This window comes from Anabrus simplex, chromosome 6 (genome assembly GCF_040414725.1).
Source record: "Anabrus simplex isolate iqAnaSimp1 chromosome 6, ASM4041472v1, whole genome shotgun sequence".
Taxonomy (NCBI): Eukaryota; Metazoa; Arthropoda; class Insecta; order Orthoptera; family Tettigoniidae; genus Anabrus; species Anabrus simplex.
Window position 1 is genome coordinate 185,292,061 of NC_090270.1, and position 15,592 is coordinate 185,307,652.

The window sequence follows — 15,592 nt, forward strand, 5'->3', positions numbered from 1 at the left end:
AAATCAATTGTTTCATTATTTCAGATTGCTTTGCGCTTTGTTGAACAAAGCAACAAATCTACAACAGCTGATTTATTGTTGATTAAACGGTGGCATGACATAGCTGCATGACAGTGCTGCACCAAGAAAATTCAGAAGAAAATCACTGATTTATACAATGAGTGACATTATGTAAAGATTTTACTGTTAATATACAGTATACACCTTTGCTTAACAGAGTTTATGCTATTTTATTTCGACATTTAACTTCCAAAAAATTTATCATGTGTCATCCGAAAAAAAAAACCCACGTCAACCGAAGTGGCTCCACCCACTTTATTTCGGATAAACGGGGTTCTACTGTATATATATTTGCATATATTTGAGATTAGTGCATATATTTCAAATTTCAGATTTATTGTGCACTAGCTATATTACATGCCTTTGCTGGCAGGACCTAGTGTTTACAGTGCACTATGTCTTCTGGTATAGGCTAGAGCAATTTTGTTACTTTCATTGATCTGTCTCTGTCTTATCCTTGGCTTTGACAATATGAAAGTGACCGAGGTATGAGCGATGCTAGTAATGCCAATCATTATGCAGCCAGTCCCTGCTATGAATGGTGTGAAAATGTTGCTCATAGGGTCGGTTGGTGCATGCATTTCAGTGGGCTTGGCAGACTGATATGTAATAGCAACTCTGGCTCGGTGAGGAAAGCAATGGAAAACTCCTAGTACGCCTCTTCAGTGATGCCTAGGCCATCTATGACAGCTGATGGAAGAGCTGTTGAGGATCCCACCAGCGGCATCGCTGACGGACTGAACATACATACATACATACAGCTGTATTACCCAGCGCTGCCTAGGCATTTTATTGTTTCCTTTAGGCATTTCATTACCTGTTAATTATGTGTGAAAATAATTTTAGTAGATTTAATTATTATGGCGTTGACTGATTAAGAACTATTTTGTAGTTTAGGACTTATTGTTGTGTTTAATTTCAAGTCGTACAGATGATTTTTCTTTCTTGTTAATCAAACTAATCTCGGTAAGTTTCGACATTTTCTAAATCACCACTTTTCCCCATGCTTACGCAGCTGAACCGGTACTTAAACAGCATCCACAGTGCCCCAATCCAACTAAGCGCCCGCGGAAACTATGGATTTCACGCTAATATTGGCCATTTTTAATTATTCTTGTATGTCATTCCTTCCCTGAGGTTTGCTAGAAGGTGTTTCACTCCTCCAATATCTTTTAGAGATTTGTATTTGTACGACGTTTGGTTGAGAGCTATTCTGGGAGATATTGTACACAAGTACATCTAAAATTTTGGTAATTTTCTCCTTCACACCTTTTACTTTTAGGATTTGTATTACTTGTTTCAAGTGGTTCTTTGTAAGTTTTTTTAATTGTAATGTTGACTGTTTATGAACTCTTTTGTAAATTTGTAAATTTAGAAATATTGTTATGTGTATAATTTTATGTTTAAGCTTGAAATTGTTTTGCCTCAAAGTATTTCCTTGTGGCAGCCCAGATTGTCTGGGAAATAGTTGATCCTTTCAAACAATAATAAAAATAAGTTATAACGTAACGTATTTATGGGTCGCATTATTGATTTGATGTACATGATTCCAACTGACACCAATCAGCCGAACGACACCTAAAACTGTGTAAACAACGTTAATCTCAGTGAATTTGGACATTTTTTTTTTTTTTTTTTTTTTTTTTTAGCACCATACTGATGGGTGCTGAACGTGGACTAAAATGACATCCAGAGTGTCAGTATTAATCTACGCGACCCCTCAAAACTATGGATTCGACAGTAATAATCCTGGTTTTCTATTATTTGCAGTATCATCCCCTCTGCCAGGGGTGCTAGGGGTGTCTTACATCATGTAATTATTTTTCCACATAATAGTCTATAGTAAGTCATGTGTGCACTAATTTTAGTTGAGAGCTATGCTGCAATATAACACATACATCCATAATCTCGGTCATTTTAGACATTTTTTTTTCACCACTTCTCAACCTCCATTCCAACTGGGCCTGAATTATGACTTAAATGGCATCCGAAGGGTCACGGTATTAGGAGAGTTCTGCCCCCACAGTCGTTTGTTTGAAATCTATGCTGGAACATACATTCATCCATAATCTCAGTAATTTTGGATTTTTTTTGTTTACCCCTTCTCACCCCTTGTGCCGAACTTGGACTTAACAACATCTGGAGTGTCAATATTTATCATCAGTGACGCCAAAAAACTATGGATTCTACTTTCGACACTATTTTCGATTATATTTATATATGCCACTCCCTCCGAATCACAACCCCTAGGGGTGGCTTACCCCCACAGTGTTTTTTTCGAGACAGTTATATGTGTTGCAGAACCTCTCCTTGGCCTACCCTACATTTACGTATGTGCCTACTTCGAACACCAGGCCTGTATTCTGCTGCAGAACCTTGAGCTGACGTTACCATGGTTACGGCTGGTCATTTCTTCATATAATTCCCTAGAGCGGGGTAGTGTGATGCCATTTTCTCCAAAATGATTGGTTTTAGGCTCTTAAAACATGGTTTTCTGGGCCCATTGGGCCTTACCAAGTTTTGTTCTACGCGTCGTGAGGCTTAAAATGAGCTTTGTCTTGTCCTTGTACGACAAATTGAATATTTTGCCTATATTAGCCTATGTTAATGTTATTTCTTGTAGATGGGACTACCTGCAGGGTTCTAAAAGTTAAGTATACAAGATTTGGTTCAAACTGGTGGAACGGTATGGATTTGTACAAGGTACAGACAGACAGACACAGACAGACATTCTGCTTTATCTTTATAGAATTTTTTTTTTTACTTTTATTGTGCATATTTTAATGTGTTATAAAAAGTCTTCAAGAAAATGTAAAACAATTAATACCAAAAACAATGAAATGATTCAAAGGGAACTTCCTAATCATACCAGAATCAGTCAAGAAGTTAAAAACACGTGCCTTGCGTCTTGATGATTCGCTGAATGTTATGGAGAATGTGAAGCGTGAACTGAAAGGTATCCCGGGAAATGTGAGAGACATGTCCTTAAACGAAATCTGAGCTACATCATGGTAGCTATAAACAAATATTTGGCTATACCTGCAGTCGCTGCCAAATTCCCCATTCAACACCAATTCTGTCACATCTGTAGATGTAAAGAGATTGCTCTCTGTATTGAAGCTAGTTTTAACAGACAAATGCCACAGATTTATATCAGAAAACTTGTAGTGTATTGCAAAGCAAATTATGGACAGCAAAAGCAGGGTGTGTAGTGTAAAATGCTTTTTTTTTTTTATGTCGCACCGACAAAGATAGGTCTTATGGCGACGATGGGATAGGAAAAGGCCTAGGAAGTGGAAGGAACCGGCCGTGGCCTTAATTAAGGTACAGCCCCGGTATTTGCCTGGTGTGAAAATGGGAAACCACGGAAAACCATCTTCAGGGCTGCCGACAGTGGGGCTCGAACCCACTATCTCCCGATTACTGGATACTGGCCGCACTTAAGCGACTGCAGCTATCAAGCTCGGTAGTGTAAAATGAAAGAGGAATGTGCGTTTAAGTGTGTTTCTTCACATTTGGGGGTTTATTTTTTCATGGTTTTCTTACAACCTTACTAATTGATGTATTATGTGTATTAACACAGTACGTCTTATCTAGGAGACGTGTGCATATCGTTTTAACAGTGAGCAATGGTAGATTGATACATCTCTCAAACTACGCATGGATTGTTTGTACTAGTGGAACATTTGCAGCTGTCAGTAGTGTGATTTTTTGTTTCTCATTCAGTTGTTTATTCATGATCATGATTTATGTATTGATGTGCGTGAATCATGTGAGTCTAGTAAAGGAATGTTATGTTTGCATTTCATACTATTCAGAGCACAAAAGCAAAAGATGTGAATTATATTAATTCACTCCACTTATAAGACATACTGATGACTTGCACATTTCCACTAAGACTTTAAGCAAAGACACAACCACCACTGCAACTTTTGTGCATGTATGTCAACTTCAAACCCTTGTTAACTTCATGTCAATTTTCTCCACCTATTGGTCAGGACAGGCAGATTTTGGTCAGAAAGCAAATTGCTTGCACGTATTACCACTTGCACCCATGTCATTTTTCCATCCTTAATTTTGAAATAAGATACTTGGGTAAAAATAAAAATTAGCACAATTCTCCCGTCATGAATACGTTAAGTGTTTTCTGTCATCAGTGTGGTTTTTATTCATTTTTCTGTGAATTATGAGGTCATAGAAACATTAAGGCTACGGCTAGAGGGTGTGTTTAAATGTACAATCGTCTGTTGAATAACGCAAGAAATATGCACATAGTGGTGTGCAATATGCCATAGCTAAATGGTATGGAAGTTACTGCACAATATCGAAGTTCAAAGCCTTTCCCAGAATCACAGCACTGACAAATGGACTGCAGCCCATAAGTTTCCTGTAAAGAACACAACTTTCATTGTCTACATGTACTTTAGGTAACGTAGTGATCAAACAACCAGGTCAATTGTATATTATTTGACGTATCTATCAATTTCTCTGCAGTTTCTGTTCACGATGTCATCTGACAACCAACAATGCACCATAAAAATACCCATGTTTAACAATGTCTGTCTAGCCATACTCCTATTGTTTCAGCACCCAATCAGTTTATATACAGTGACTGAGAAGCACAAGCCACAATACTGGAGTAGCGAGACCGCTCAGCTCGGCATGCTACACAATGATGGTCTGTATGCTAGCAGTAACCAAGCGGGAGGCGTGCACTTGTCTATAACATACACTGGTCTCAGTGCAAATTATTTTCCCCTCTAGAAAACTAACGAATATGCAAATTGTCGACAAATTAGGAGAGTTAAAAGAAGTTGTGATTACTAATATCAAATCAATTTTTATATTTAATGATTGGTTTTATGTGTTAGTCATACAGAACGAGCTGTAGAGGGTAGACATATAAATAATAAAATCTACACCAAAACTTCAGAACTTCAGAACTACAGGTTCCTTAGTTTGTTACTTTCGCTACTTTGCCATAGTGACGATGATATGTAAGTGAATAGTGGTTAGAGATGGGTAAGGAAAATAGGAGTTACAAAGCACAGTTTAAATTAACAGCAATCACATACTCAGAAAATAACTGCAATGGAGCTGCAGCAGGAGTTTTACATAAAGCCACCACATATACGTTACTGGCGTAAAAAAACGAAGAGTTTCAGTGTGCGTTATTTTGGGGTACAAAATCCGGTATGCAGAAAAATAAAAAAAGAACTATTAAAATATGTAACTGCAAATATGCCATCATTCAAAAGTAAAAAAAAAATCAGATCTTTTTTACGGCATAATGCAACATGTTACGACAAATAAATGATGACATAACTTGTATCAAATGAGTGATATTTGAACACATAATACTACTTTATTATATAATTTCTCTTATATATTTTGTCTTATAAATACTAAAACCGCATACATCTGAGCTTTAGAATACCTCACTTTTCATCGTTACTGCATTAGGCCTCTTTAGAAAAAGCACTTACCATGCTGAACAGATTTTGGGTAAATTTTTTTTTGCAGAATTCTTTTTTGGGAAATACTGACTTGGACTGTGCTTTTTGTATTTCTAAATATGCTAAAAATAATTTCACAATAGGCACTACTATGTGAAAATGATAAAATAAAAGTCATTACATTAGATATTCTGTCATATTTAAGATCACCGCCAGCTGATTGTATCTACTCTGTCAGTGCCTGCTGAACATCCATTCTCACCAGGTACTTAAAGAACAAGTCAAAAAATGGGATTTACAAACAACAAAGGAATGCTAAATAAAAGAATACTCTGAAAACTGGAGTGATAAGTCTCTGTGATCAGGAGAACAGGAGGAACAACCAAAAATTGGGAGTCCCCTGTTTAAATAGGGAGAATTACCATGTCCGGTAACTGGATTAAGAAACTACAGCTATTCAGACTTTCATGAAATGTTACAATTAAATGGACTGGATTGGAGGCGCAGAGAAAAGCAATATAGGAATCTCACAGTTTAAAGCAAACAGAGAGTGGCTTTGAAGATTCATGAAGAGGAATAACCTTTCTCTTCGAAGGAAGACATCTGTATACCAGTGATTGCCAAAGGATCATACAAAAAAGGTAGTGGAATTCCTTTCAATGATATTTTAGATACAAAATTAAATTTTGTACAGTATAATTATGCAAGTGAATATAGTACTTCGTGGACCAATAGCTGTGTTATGAGCGATTTTGTGTCCACAATTCCATTATTCATTAAAAAACCAGACAAACAAGCAAGCAAACAATGAGCAGTGTCAGAGACAAAGCTGCGAGATTTACGGAATAAAATAAGCCTTTCTGATGGAAATGAAGTAGACTGAATTAGATGTACATGACTAAAATATTTATAGAATATAATTTTAGAAGCAGCCTGCCAAATCCACCAAACTTGGCTATACAAATTATAATGCACAGAAATAATCTCTATTTCAATACAAAAGGGTGGACAATTCTACCATTCGTGATGACTACATTGATTAATACAAACAAATTTCGAAGAATATTTTCATTTTTCAGGGGCAAAATTCAATTTAAAAATTTAAAAAATGAAAGAAGTATTCTATGTCAAAAAGAAAAATATATATTCAAGGCAACATTTTAATTACCTCTATGTATGAAATCAACTACTTTCACCATGTCAGCCTCCTTCAAACCTCGAGTAGTAAGTGCTGGTGTCCCAAGCCGGATACCACTGGGATTCAGTGCACTCTTATCACCAGGAACTGTTTTAAAAAATTAAAAAAACTAAATTATTAAGCCAGTCTGTTTCACCTTCAGCCCTGGAGGCAGGATGGACACTCAAATAACACCATCAAAGGTTATGTGGTTATCAGGAAACCACAAAAACCAAGGAAGCGCTGTATTGAGGTGTATAAGGCCCGACGAGGAGCGAGATAGTTTGCCATTGTTTTCCTCACAGGGCCAGAGTTTACTATTACTATGAGTAGCACTTTTCATAACATCTGGATACAATAGCTGTGCTCCGAATGTCATTACTCGGCCTTACCAATTCCTCAGCGGCTTCCACACCATAATAGCCATAAATGAGACAGACTTTGGTAGAAGCTACATTTTGTTCTGGCCTGTGCCAAAAGACAGTTGCAAAAATAGTTCATCCATCAAGAAATGGCAGCAGTACAACTACCAATTAAAAAGAAAATAAATGCATTCACTTTTCTGCTTTTATGATATGGAATTACTGAGACCAAAGCAAGGCACTTATAAACTATGCAACCTCAAAATTCCTCTAAATAGGTTTGCAACTATTAAACCATGCAAGATAAGAGAAATATACACATTGTGCACTTTGAAATGTACAAATGATACACATGGTCAAATATAAAACTTTGCTCAAATAATATTTAAATTTTGGTCATGTGCGTTTGACTGGGTACTGCTAAGAATTCATACAAACAAGTGAAAACATGCAAAAGCCATTGTAGAATGGTATATTTAGTCACTGAAAGTAAGCAAACTCATGAATTTACGTGGTTGCTTACATCATGATTTGCACTTACCTGTATTCTTATTACAGGCAATAGAAATCTCCTCCAAAATATATTCAGCTCGAGCTCCTGTAATGCCAACAGAACGCAGGTCAACAAGGACCAAATGGACATCAGTACCTCCAGTTGCTATGTTATAGCCACGATTCATCAGCTCAGCACACAGTTTACGAGCATTTGCCACAACCTGGGGGGGAAAAAAAAAGTACTTTTCTAAAGTGGCAAATGGACGTCAAATTTAGACAGCTTTTAGAAGCACACTTACAGGATTTTGTATTAAAAAAAAAAAAAAAAAAAAAAAAACAACCTTTTTTAGTTCTCATTGTAATTTTAAAGATAACATCAGAGTGCAAACAGTTCTTAAACCAACAGAGTTCACGACTATCTGGAGGTACAATATTCCTGTTCATCTAAGAGGAACTAGAAGAGGAAGAGTAGAAGAGAGGAATTTTTATTTTTCCCTAAGATATATGAAAAGCTGCCATCAGACAGAGGTAGTTCTTCATTTTTGTGTAAGGTGTGTGGGTGATGTGTTAATATACAGGGTGCAACTGAAATACTTATAAGGAACAATGGGACAGTAATCTTTCAAGGAACACTAGACAGACTGTGCAAGTGGCATGTTTAGGAAGTACTTCGTTTCAAAGAAATACAGGGTTGTTAAAGTGTTACGAAACTTCTGAAACAGGAGGCGTGAATGACTGTGCATGTGACCTTAGTAGTCATGACAGTATGTGCATGACCCATAGCAGTAGCAGAGTAGACAGTGGTAAGGTACACTGACAGACAAAATGAGCATATGAGATAGATGCTCAGTTTGGCGGTGTTGGTTTCACAACAATATACCTTTCACTTCACAGGCAAAATGCCTCAAGGCAAAAAGAAACATGTATGCCTTATCGCAGTCTATGGTTCCAATGATTTGTTTACAGCAGTTCCTAGACAGCTGGCATGCACACCACCACTCACATCACATGCTGCCACAATATGATCCTCTCAATACTTTCACAGTAATTTAAAAGTCCTTGTTAGTTACAAACTGCACCATCATTATTAACCACAAAAAGAAATTAGGTGCATTAGATAATGTATTACTCTGCTGCAAACAGCCTGAAGTTTTTCATATACAGTACATGATATTTTTAATAGATTTCATAACTAACTCTCACGATTGTTTTAACGCAGCATTTCTCAACCTATGGTCTGCGGACCCCCTGTGATCCGCAAAGATGGGGCAGGTGGTCCGCAGAGAGAATTAAAAATACCGTAACAAAGCAAATTTAAAATAAATGAGTAAAATTTGTTCACATTAAATGGGTCATGTAAAAGCCTAACTATCTAAAATCTTTGAATATTTTACCCATATACTGCTCTTATTTCCACTTTAAAATATGACTTGACATCTGATAGATTAGTGGTCATGTTCACATTAAATGGGTCATGTAAAAGCCTAACTATCTAAAATCTTTGAATATTTTACCCATATACTGCTCTTATTTCCACTTTAAAATATGACTTGACATCTGATAGATTAGTGGTCAGGTCAGGAGTGATCCTGATACCGTATCCGACAGTAGACGGTACTACCTGCGACTGTCTGGCCGAGGGTTGGGCGGCCGACACCAAACCCGACAAACTAGGGGAAGACCAACAGCTACGGGTGGAGGAGTTTTCCCCTAGAAGGTTTGATGAGACCCTTGTGTAGGAAATGACACATAAATTCATCAGCTGCTGCCTTGCAGTGAGGTAGGGGACTGCCAAAGGCTAAGGGAGAATACCCCTGACAGAAAATCCCCAGCAGTGTTAGGCTTAGCAAGTCAACTGAAGGGTTATATCGATTGCTTTCAACTACAAAACGAGCCTCGGAACGCAAAGAAAATACCGGATAGACACGTCTTCTCAAACATCTGCAACGTATGATGACCGTAAGGCTGATGTTCAAGTACGATGTTCTGCGAAGAAGCCCAAAAGAAAGAGTCCTAAACACAGAATTGGAACATTAAATATCCTGACCCTGACTGGCAGAAGCGAGGAGCTGATAGATATGATGGAAAGGAGGAACCTCTGTATTCTTGGCCTGAGTGAGGCAAAGTGGAAGGGAAGAGGAACAAAAAAGCTAAGAAAAGGATACAAACTACATTGGAATGGAAATAAAACAGAAGCCAAAAATGGTGTAGGTTTTATATTAAGAGAGGACATTGATGTCATCAGTGAGGTAATATATGTTAATGAAAGAATTATTAAGTTGAACATCTCTCTTAACAAGAGTGTGCTGACAGTAGTCCAGGTGTATGCCCCACAGACTGGCTGTAACGAAGAGGAAAAAGAACAATTCCGAACTGATTTAGAAGAAGCTATAGAAAGAGAGGAAAATATCATAATAATGGGAGATCTAAATGCTCAAGTTGGATCAGACAGGCGTGGATATGAAAATGTACTAGGTCCACATGGTTATGGAGACAGGAACCCAGAAGGAGAAAGTCTTCTAGATCTATGTGTAAGGAATGGCTTGAGAATAAACAACAGTTGGTTTCAGAAGCAGCTAAGTCATAAACTAACAAGATACAGTTGGAATGGAGATACTAAAACTCTGATAGATTATTTTATATCTGATATTGAAGCAGGAAAGACCATATGTGATGTCAGAGTTATACCAAGTGAAAGCCTGGACAGTGACCACAGACTTCTCCTTGCAACAATAAAGCACATTGAAATTTATAGGCCTCAGAAATACAGGAAACCAAAAATTAAGACATGGGAGCTAAAGAAGACAGAAAAACAAGTTGAATACACAAAAAAAGTGACCAATAAATTACCATCAGATGCATTACAAGAAGGCAACATAGAGTGGACTAGATTCAAAGAAAGCATTGTCGGAGCTGCATTAGAAGTTTGTGGTAAAACTAATAGCAAAATGAAGGGAAAAGAAACTCCTTGGTGGAACGATCGGGTGAAGATTGCTGTGAAAGTAAAAAATGAAACCAGGAAAGCCAGAGACAAAGAAATGCAAAAAGGAAGTCAAAGGAACGAATCTAGAGTAAACGAACTGCAGCAGAAATACAGAGATCAGAAGTTACAAGTAAAGAAAATTGTGGCCGAAGAAAAACAGAAAGCTTGGACTGATTTCACAGATAAACTAGAGCAAGACAGCAAAGCTCATTCTAAACTACTTTACCGAACAATACGAAATATAAGAAGAGACAATGAATACATAACAGCAATAGAGGAACCAGATGGTAACATAGTTAGGGAGGAGACAGAAATAAGGAAGATCATGAAATCCTATTTTGATAATTTATACAACAGTACTGGGAAAGACTCCAATGATGTAACCACGCAGGTCAGTTTAAGCTGCAATGATGAGCCTGACCAAGAGAGTCCGCCAACATGGAAGGAAGTAGAGATGGCCCTTAATAGTATGCCCAAAGAAAGATCTACAGGATTTGATGAAGTCAGTGCAGATATGATCAAAGCAACTAGTGCAATAGGAATACAGTGGCTTCATAGAGTAATTAATGCAATATGGAAGGATAGGAAAGTCCCAGATGATTGGAAAAAGGGAATAATAATACCTCTCTTCAAAAAAGGAAGCCGGAAGAAATGTAGCAATTATAGAGGGATCACTTTATTGTCTCATGGTTTGAAAATATTTGAGAAAATACTCGAAAAAAGGCTAAGGAAAATAATAGAACCACAACTACAGGAAGAACAATATGGATTCAGAGAACACCGATCAACTACCGATCTCATATTTGCACTTAGAATACTGTTAGAAAAGCATTGGGAGAAGGGCAAAGACTTAACACTAGTGTTTTTGGATCTCGAAAAAGCATTTGATAGTGTTCCAAGGACGACTATATGGGAATGTTTAAGAAAGAAGAATGTACCCAAAGGGCTTATCCAGAAAGTTAAAATGCTTTACGAAGACTGCTGCAGTTGCGTACAGATAGGAAACGGTAATTCTGATTGGTTCCAAACCACCAAAGGAGTGCAACAAGGCAGTACCCTTTCACCATTACTTTTTATCACTGTCATGGATGAAGTCATGAAAGAAATTAAGCAGAAGAACAATATGGACATCAATGCATTTGCATTTGCAGATGATGTAGTAATTTGGGGAAATACAGAGAAGGAAGTCCAAGAGAGGCTGAACACCTGGAATGAACATTTGAAAGCACACGGATTAACAATAAATAAATCGAAAACTGTTACTATGTCTGTCAACAGGCAGAAGAAGAAAGGAAAAATAATGCTGGAAGGTACACAACTGGAAACAGTAGACCAATATAAATATCTTGGGTGCATCATTTCAAGTGATAATAGAATACAGCATGAAATTAACAACCGCATTCAAAAATCAGCTCAGTTTTACCATCAAGTTCGGAACCTTCTCTGGAACGAACAAGTTCCCTTAAGATCAAAGCAGATTCTATTCCAATCATACTTCACCCCCATAATAACATATAGCCTAGAAACCTGCACAACAACCCAACAAGTGGACAGCAAACTACAAGCCGCAGAAATGAAGTTCCTACGAACTATGGTACAGAAGACAAAAAGGGACAGGGTAAGGAATGAAAGAATAAGGGAGCAAGCTGGTGTATACCCATCCCTGAATGAAAAAGTGACAAGGGCCCGTTTGAAATGGTTTGGCCATGTCAAACGAATGGACGATGGAAGGACAGCAAAACAATGGTTACACACAGTCGTGGCCGGAAAACGACCGGTAGGAAGACCTAGGAAGAGGTGGCTGGACCAAGTGAAAGAGGACATAGGAACAAGAGGAATCAGCAGGGATGTCGTCTTGAGAGAAGAGTGGTACATGGACAGACAGAAGTGGAGAGTGCTCGTAAACCACACCCGGGCAACTGGAGTGGAAAACTGATGATGATGATGATGATGATCTGATAGATTCTAAAATTTTGAAACAATTTAATGACCGGACCAAAATCTGGTATTTCCAAGAAATAAGTATAGGACAGCATTGTCACCAAATTGAAAGGGGCAGCAGTACGTGCCAGTAACTGATACTGCAGAAGGAAGGGAAACAAACGGGTGGGGTAGTAAAGAAGCATTTTTATTGCTGCTTCTTTCCCTTCGTTGAAGTAAACACATGTTATTCATATTTCAGCAAGTTGGTTGTTGTTTATTGTTATTTATTATCAGGTTTGCTCTGTCAATCAAAGCTCAGTAGATGTTCATGCTCTGTCAATCAAAGCTCAGTACGAAAAATGCCAGATGCCTATTCCGTCAGCACCCTCTTATAAGTGGTGCAGTTAAGGAGTAAGGTGCTAGATTGAACCACAAATCAAGTAGTAAGAAGGTAGAATGTTTGTTAATCCTTCCTTACTAGATGGCACTGACATAGCTTCATTTTTTCTAGTTTACTCGTCCATTGTGAGTGTATGGTCTGTGAGCGCTTGAAGTCTCTGATCCAATATGGCAGCCTGTTTGTTTATGTCTGCGTGTTGTGATTTGTTTTCAATAATTTATGTTCTAATTGAGGCATTTGGGTTATTTATCGTAATATATTTTATTATTATTTCTACTGTAGTTACTTTGCAATTTATTTAGGTCGTAGTAAAGTTGTAAATAGTACATTTATCACAACAAGGCATGTCGTCACGTAGGCCTATTTCGGGAGAAGAAATTGAGGAACTTTTGGATCGCTTTGAAGATATGAGCGACTGTAATTTTAGTGAAAGTGATGATTATGATGTTTCTGAGTCTTCAGATAGTGCACCAGAGAATGATGGAGCCGTGCCATTAGCTAATGGACTTACAGCAGCTCCTGCAATGTCAAAGAGTGATAGTGACAGCGCTAAAGAAAATGACAGTGACAGTGAATTAGATGATTCCTGGACTGAATGCATATTTCCAGAAAGTAATTTTTACATCTGGAACACCTTGGGGTAGACTATCAGTAGAAACACACTTAATTTTTAAATGCCACATCGGCTAAGGAACGGACTGAAGTAGGTGCAGGTTACATTACGAGTGACGACTCCCGACACAACTGCCAACTCAAGACAGACAATTCACGACTAACGACTGACGATACAAGACTGACTATACAAGACCGCCTATGCAAGACTGACAGGAGATAGACGGAAGGCTGCGGCTGAGGGTGGGCTAGAGGGGAGTAGCCAATGCGGTGCTTTATTGAACCACATGACTTATGACGTAAACAACGCTCCAGCCCGCGCTGGTAATATACTATTACAGCTGTTTGTACTCGCAAGGTTACATTCGTATTTTCTAGAAATAATATGAACACTTAACTGAATATATTACAGTAATGTTGTCCATCCCCACCAATTTTATGAAATACCAGGCCCAAAACATGTACTTCAACCTGATGCTTCACCCACAGAATATTTCAATCTGTTCTTTACACACATTCCTGACACTATTAGTAACAGAGACTAACAGATATGCTTCATGAACTATAAAGAAATTTCAGAACAAACGTTCACCTGCATCAAGGGCATCCAGGTGGCATAACACTGCAGTTGAAGAAATGAAAGCTTTCTTGGCTTGCATACTGAACATGGGACTGAACAAAAAACCTACAATAGCTAGTTACTCATCAGCTTCATTCTCCAGAAGTTCACCTTGGTTTAGGCACGTGTTTGCCAGAAATAGATTTCAGCTTCTGTTGAAATTCTTTCATGTTGCAGACAATAGAGGCCTTGCTGCCCCTAATGAAGCAAATTATGATCCCTGTGGAAAATTACAGCCTGTTGTTGAGCATGCCAATCGAGTTTCAAGGTACCATTTCACTCCACATCAGCAACTATCTGTTGATGAAAGTCTGGTGGGGATGAAGACTCTCACAACACTCATGCAATACCTGCCAAATAAACATCACCACAGGTGGGGCATAGAACTTCGGATGATATGTGCTTCAGCAGTGAATTACTGCTTAGGATTTTATGTGTACAGAGGTGCAAAATGTCAAAAACAAAGACAAAATTGCAAAGCTTGGTTTAGGATACTGTGTGGTACTGCATCTGCTCACTATAGGTAATTATTTACAGAAAGCATACCATGTGTTTGTTGACAATTTCTTAATGACAGTGCCATTAGTGAAGGATTTGTATAAAATGGGGACATTCATAACAGGAACTGTACGACGAATTGGTATATATGATCCCAGGCAGGAGTTAAGATGAATTATGATTATCCGGGAAATCGTTTCTTCGAGGAACGGATAATGCGGAAATTTTACAACGCGATTTAATTATGATGCTCGCGGGACCACGTAATTTGAACACATAATCCGGAAAAACGTAGGTTCTGGGAACGGACAATCGAGGTTCCGCTGCAATAAAATTGATAGCCTAAGTAGTGATGCAAGTAACTACTGTTCGTAACTTTTCCTGTCTAACTGGAATGCCCCTCAATTCCTGATCTTAGTAATAGCCCACACAACATAGCACTGGCCTCTGGGTATAACTCTAGACACATTGATAGGTTGTAAAACCAGGGGAATGTGAATGATGGCTAACTGCTTCTGCTTACCAGTGCCAGTCTCCTATCTTTCATCTTTTCTAAACCCATCTCGTTGTGTTCTACAGCCTCACAAACTCACTCATTTGATGGTTGTTCCCTTCAATACTCCTGGTTCTTCTTGATGATGCTTGTTTAAAGGAACCAAACATTTAGGTCATTGAACCTTTCTTCTTGGCCTTTATCCCAATTTGTTGGAGTCTGCATGTGATGTGGATTTGGTCCTGTTTTATGGGTGGATGCCCTTCCTAACAACACCACGTGCAGGAATGTATTCCCTACTGCATGCCTCCATGGTGGTTAGTAGTGTGCGTTTTATGTAAATGAAGAGAAGTGTATTAAAATAAGCACAAAAACAGAGGCTCTGAGCCAGAGGAATTAACCATACCCAGACAAAATCCCTGACCCAGCATCCAATCCAAAGCCTTCTGAACTGAATGCCAGTACAGGCCATTCAGCCAAGGAGCCAGGGAATTGAACGACTCTCCCCATAACG

General features: G+C 38.2%; 1 protein-coding gene across 2 annotated transcripts in view; it reads right to left on the reverse strand.

The window, feature by feature from the left end:
- Positions 1-15,592, reverse strand: part of Shmt (serine hydroxymethyl transferase) — a 131,813-nt gene that overhangs the window by 11,503 nt on the left and 104,718 nt on the right. For both annotated transcript variants that reach the window (XM_067150094.2, XM_067150093.2), the window contains exons 7-8: positions 7,597-7,771; positions 6,685-6,801 (exon numbers count right to left, since the gene is read on the reverse strand). In XM_067150094.2, the coding sequence (XP_067006195.1) occupies positions 6,685-6,801; positions 7,597-7,771 (292 nt within the window). The remainder of the gene's footprint in view (positions 1-6,684; positions 6,802-7,596; positions 7,772-15,592) is intronic.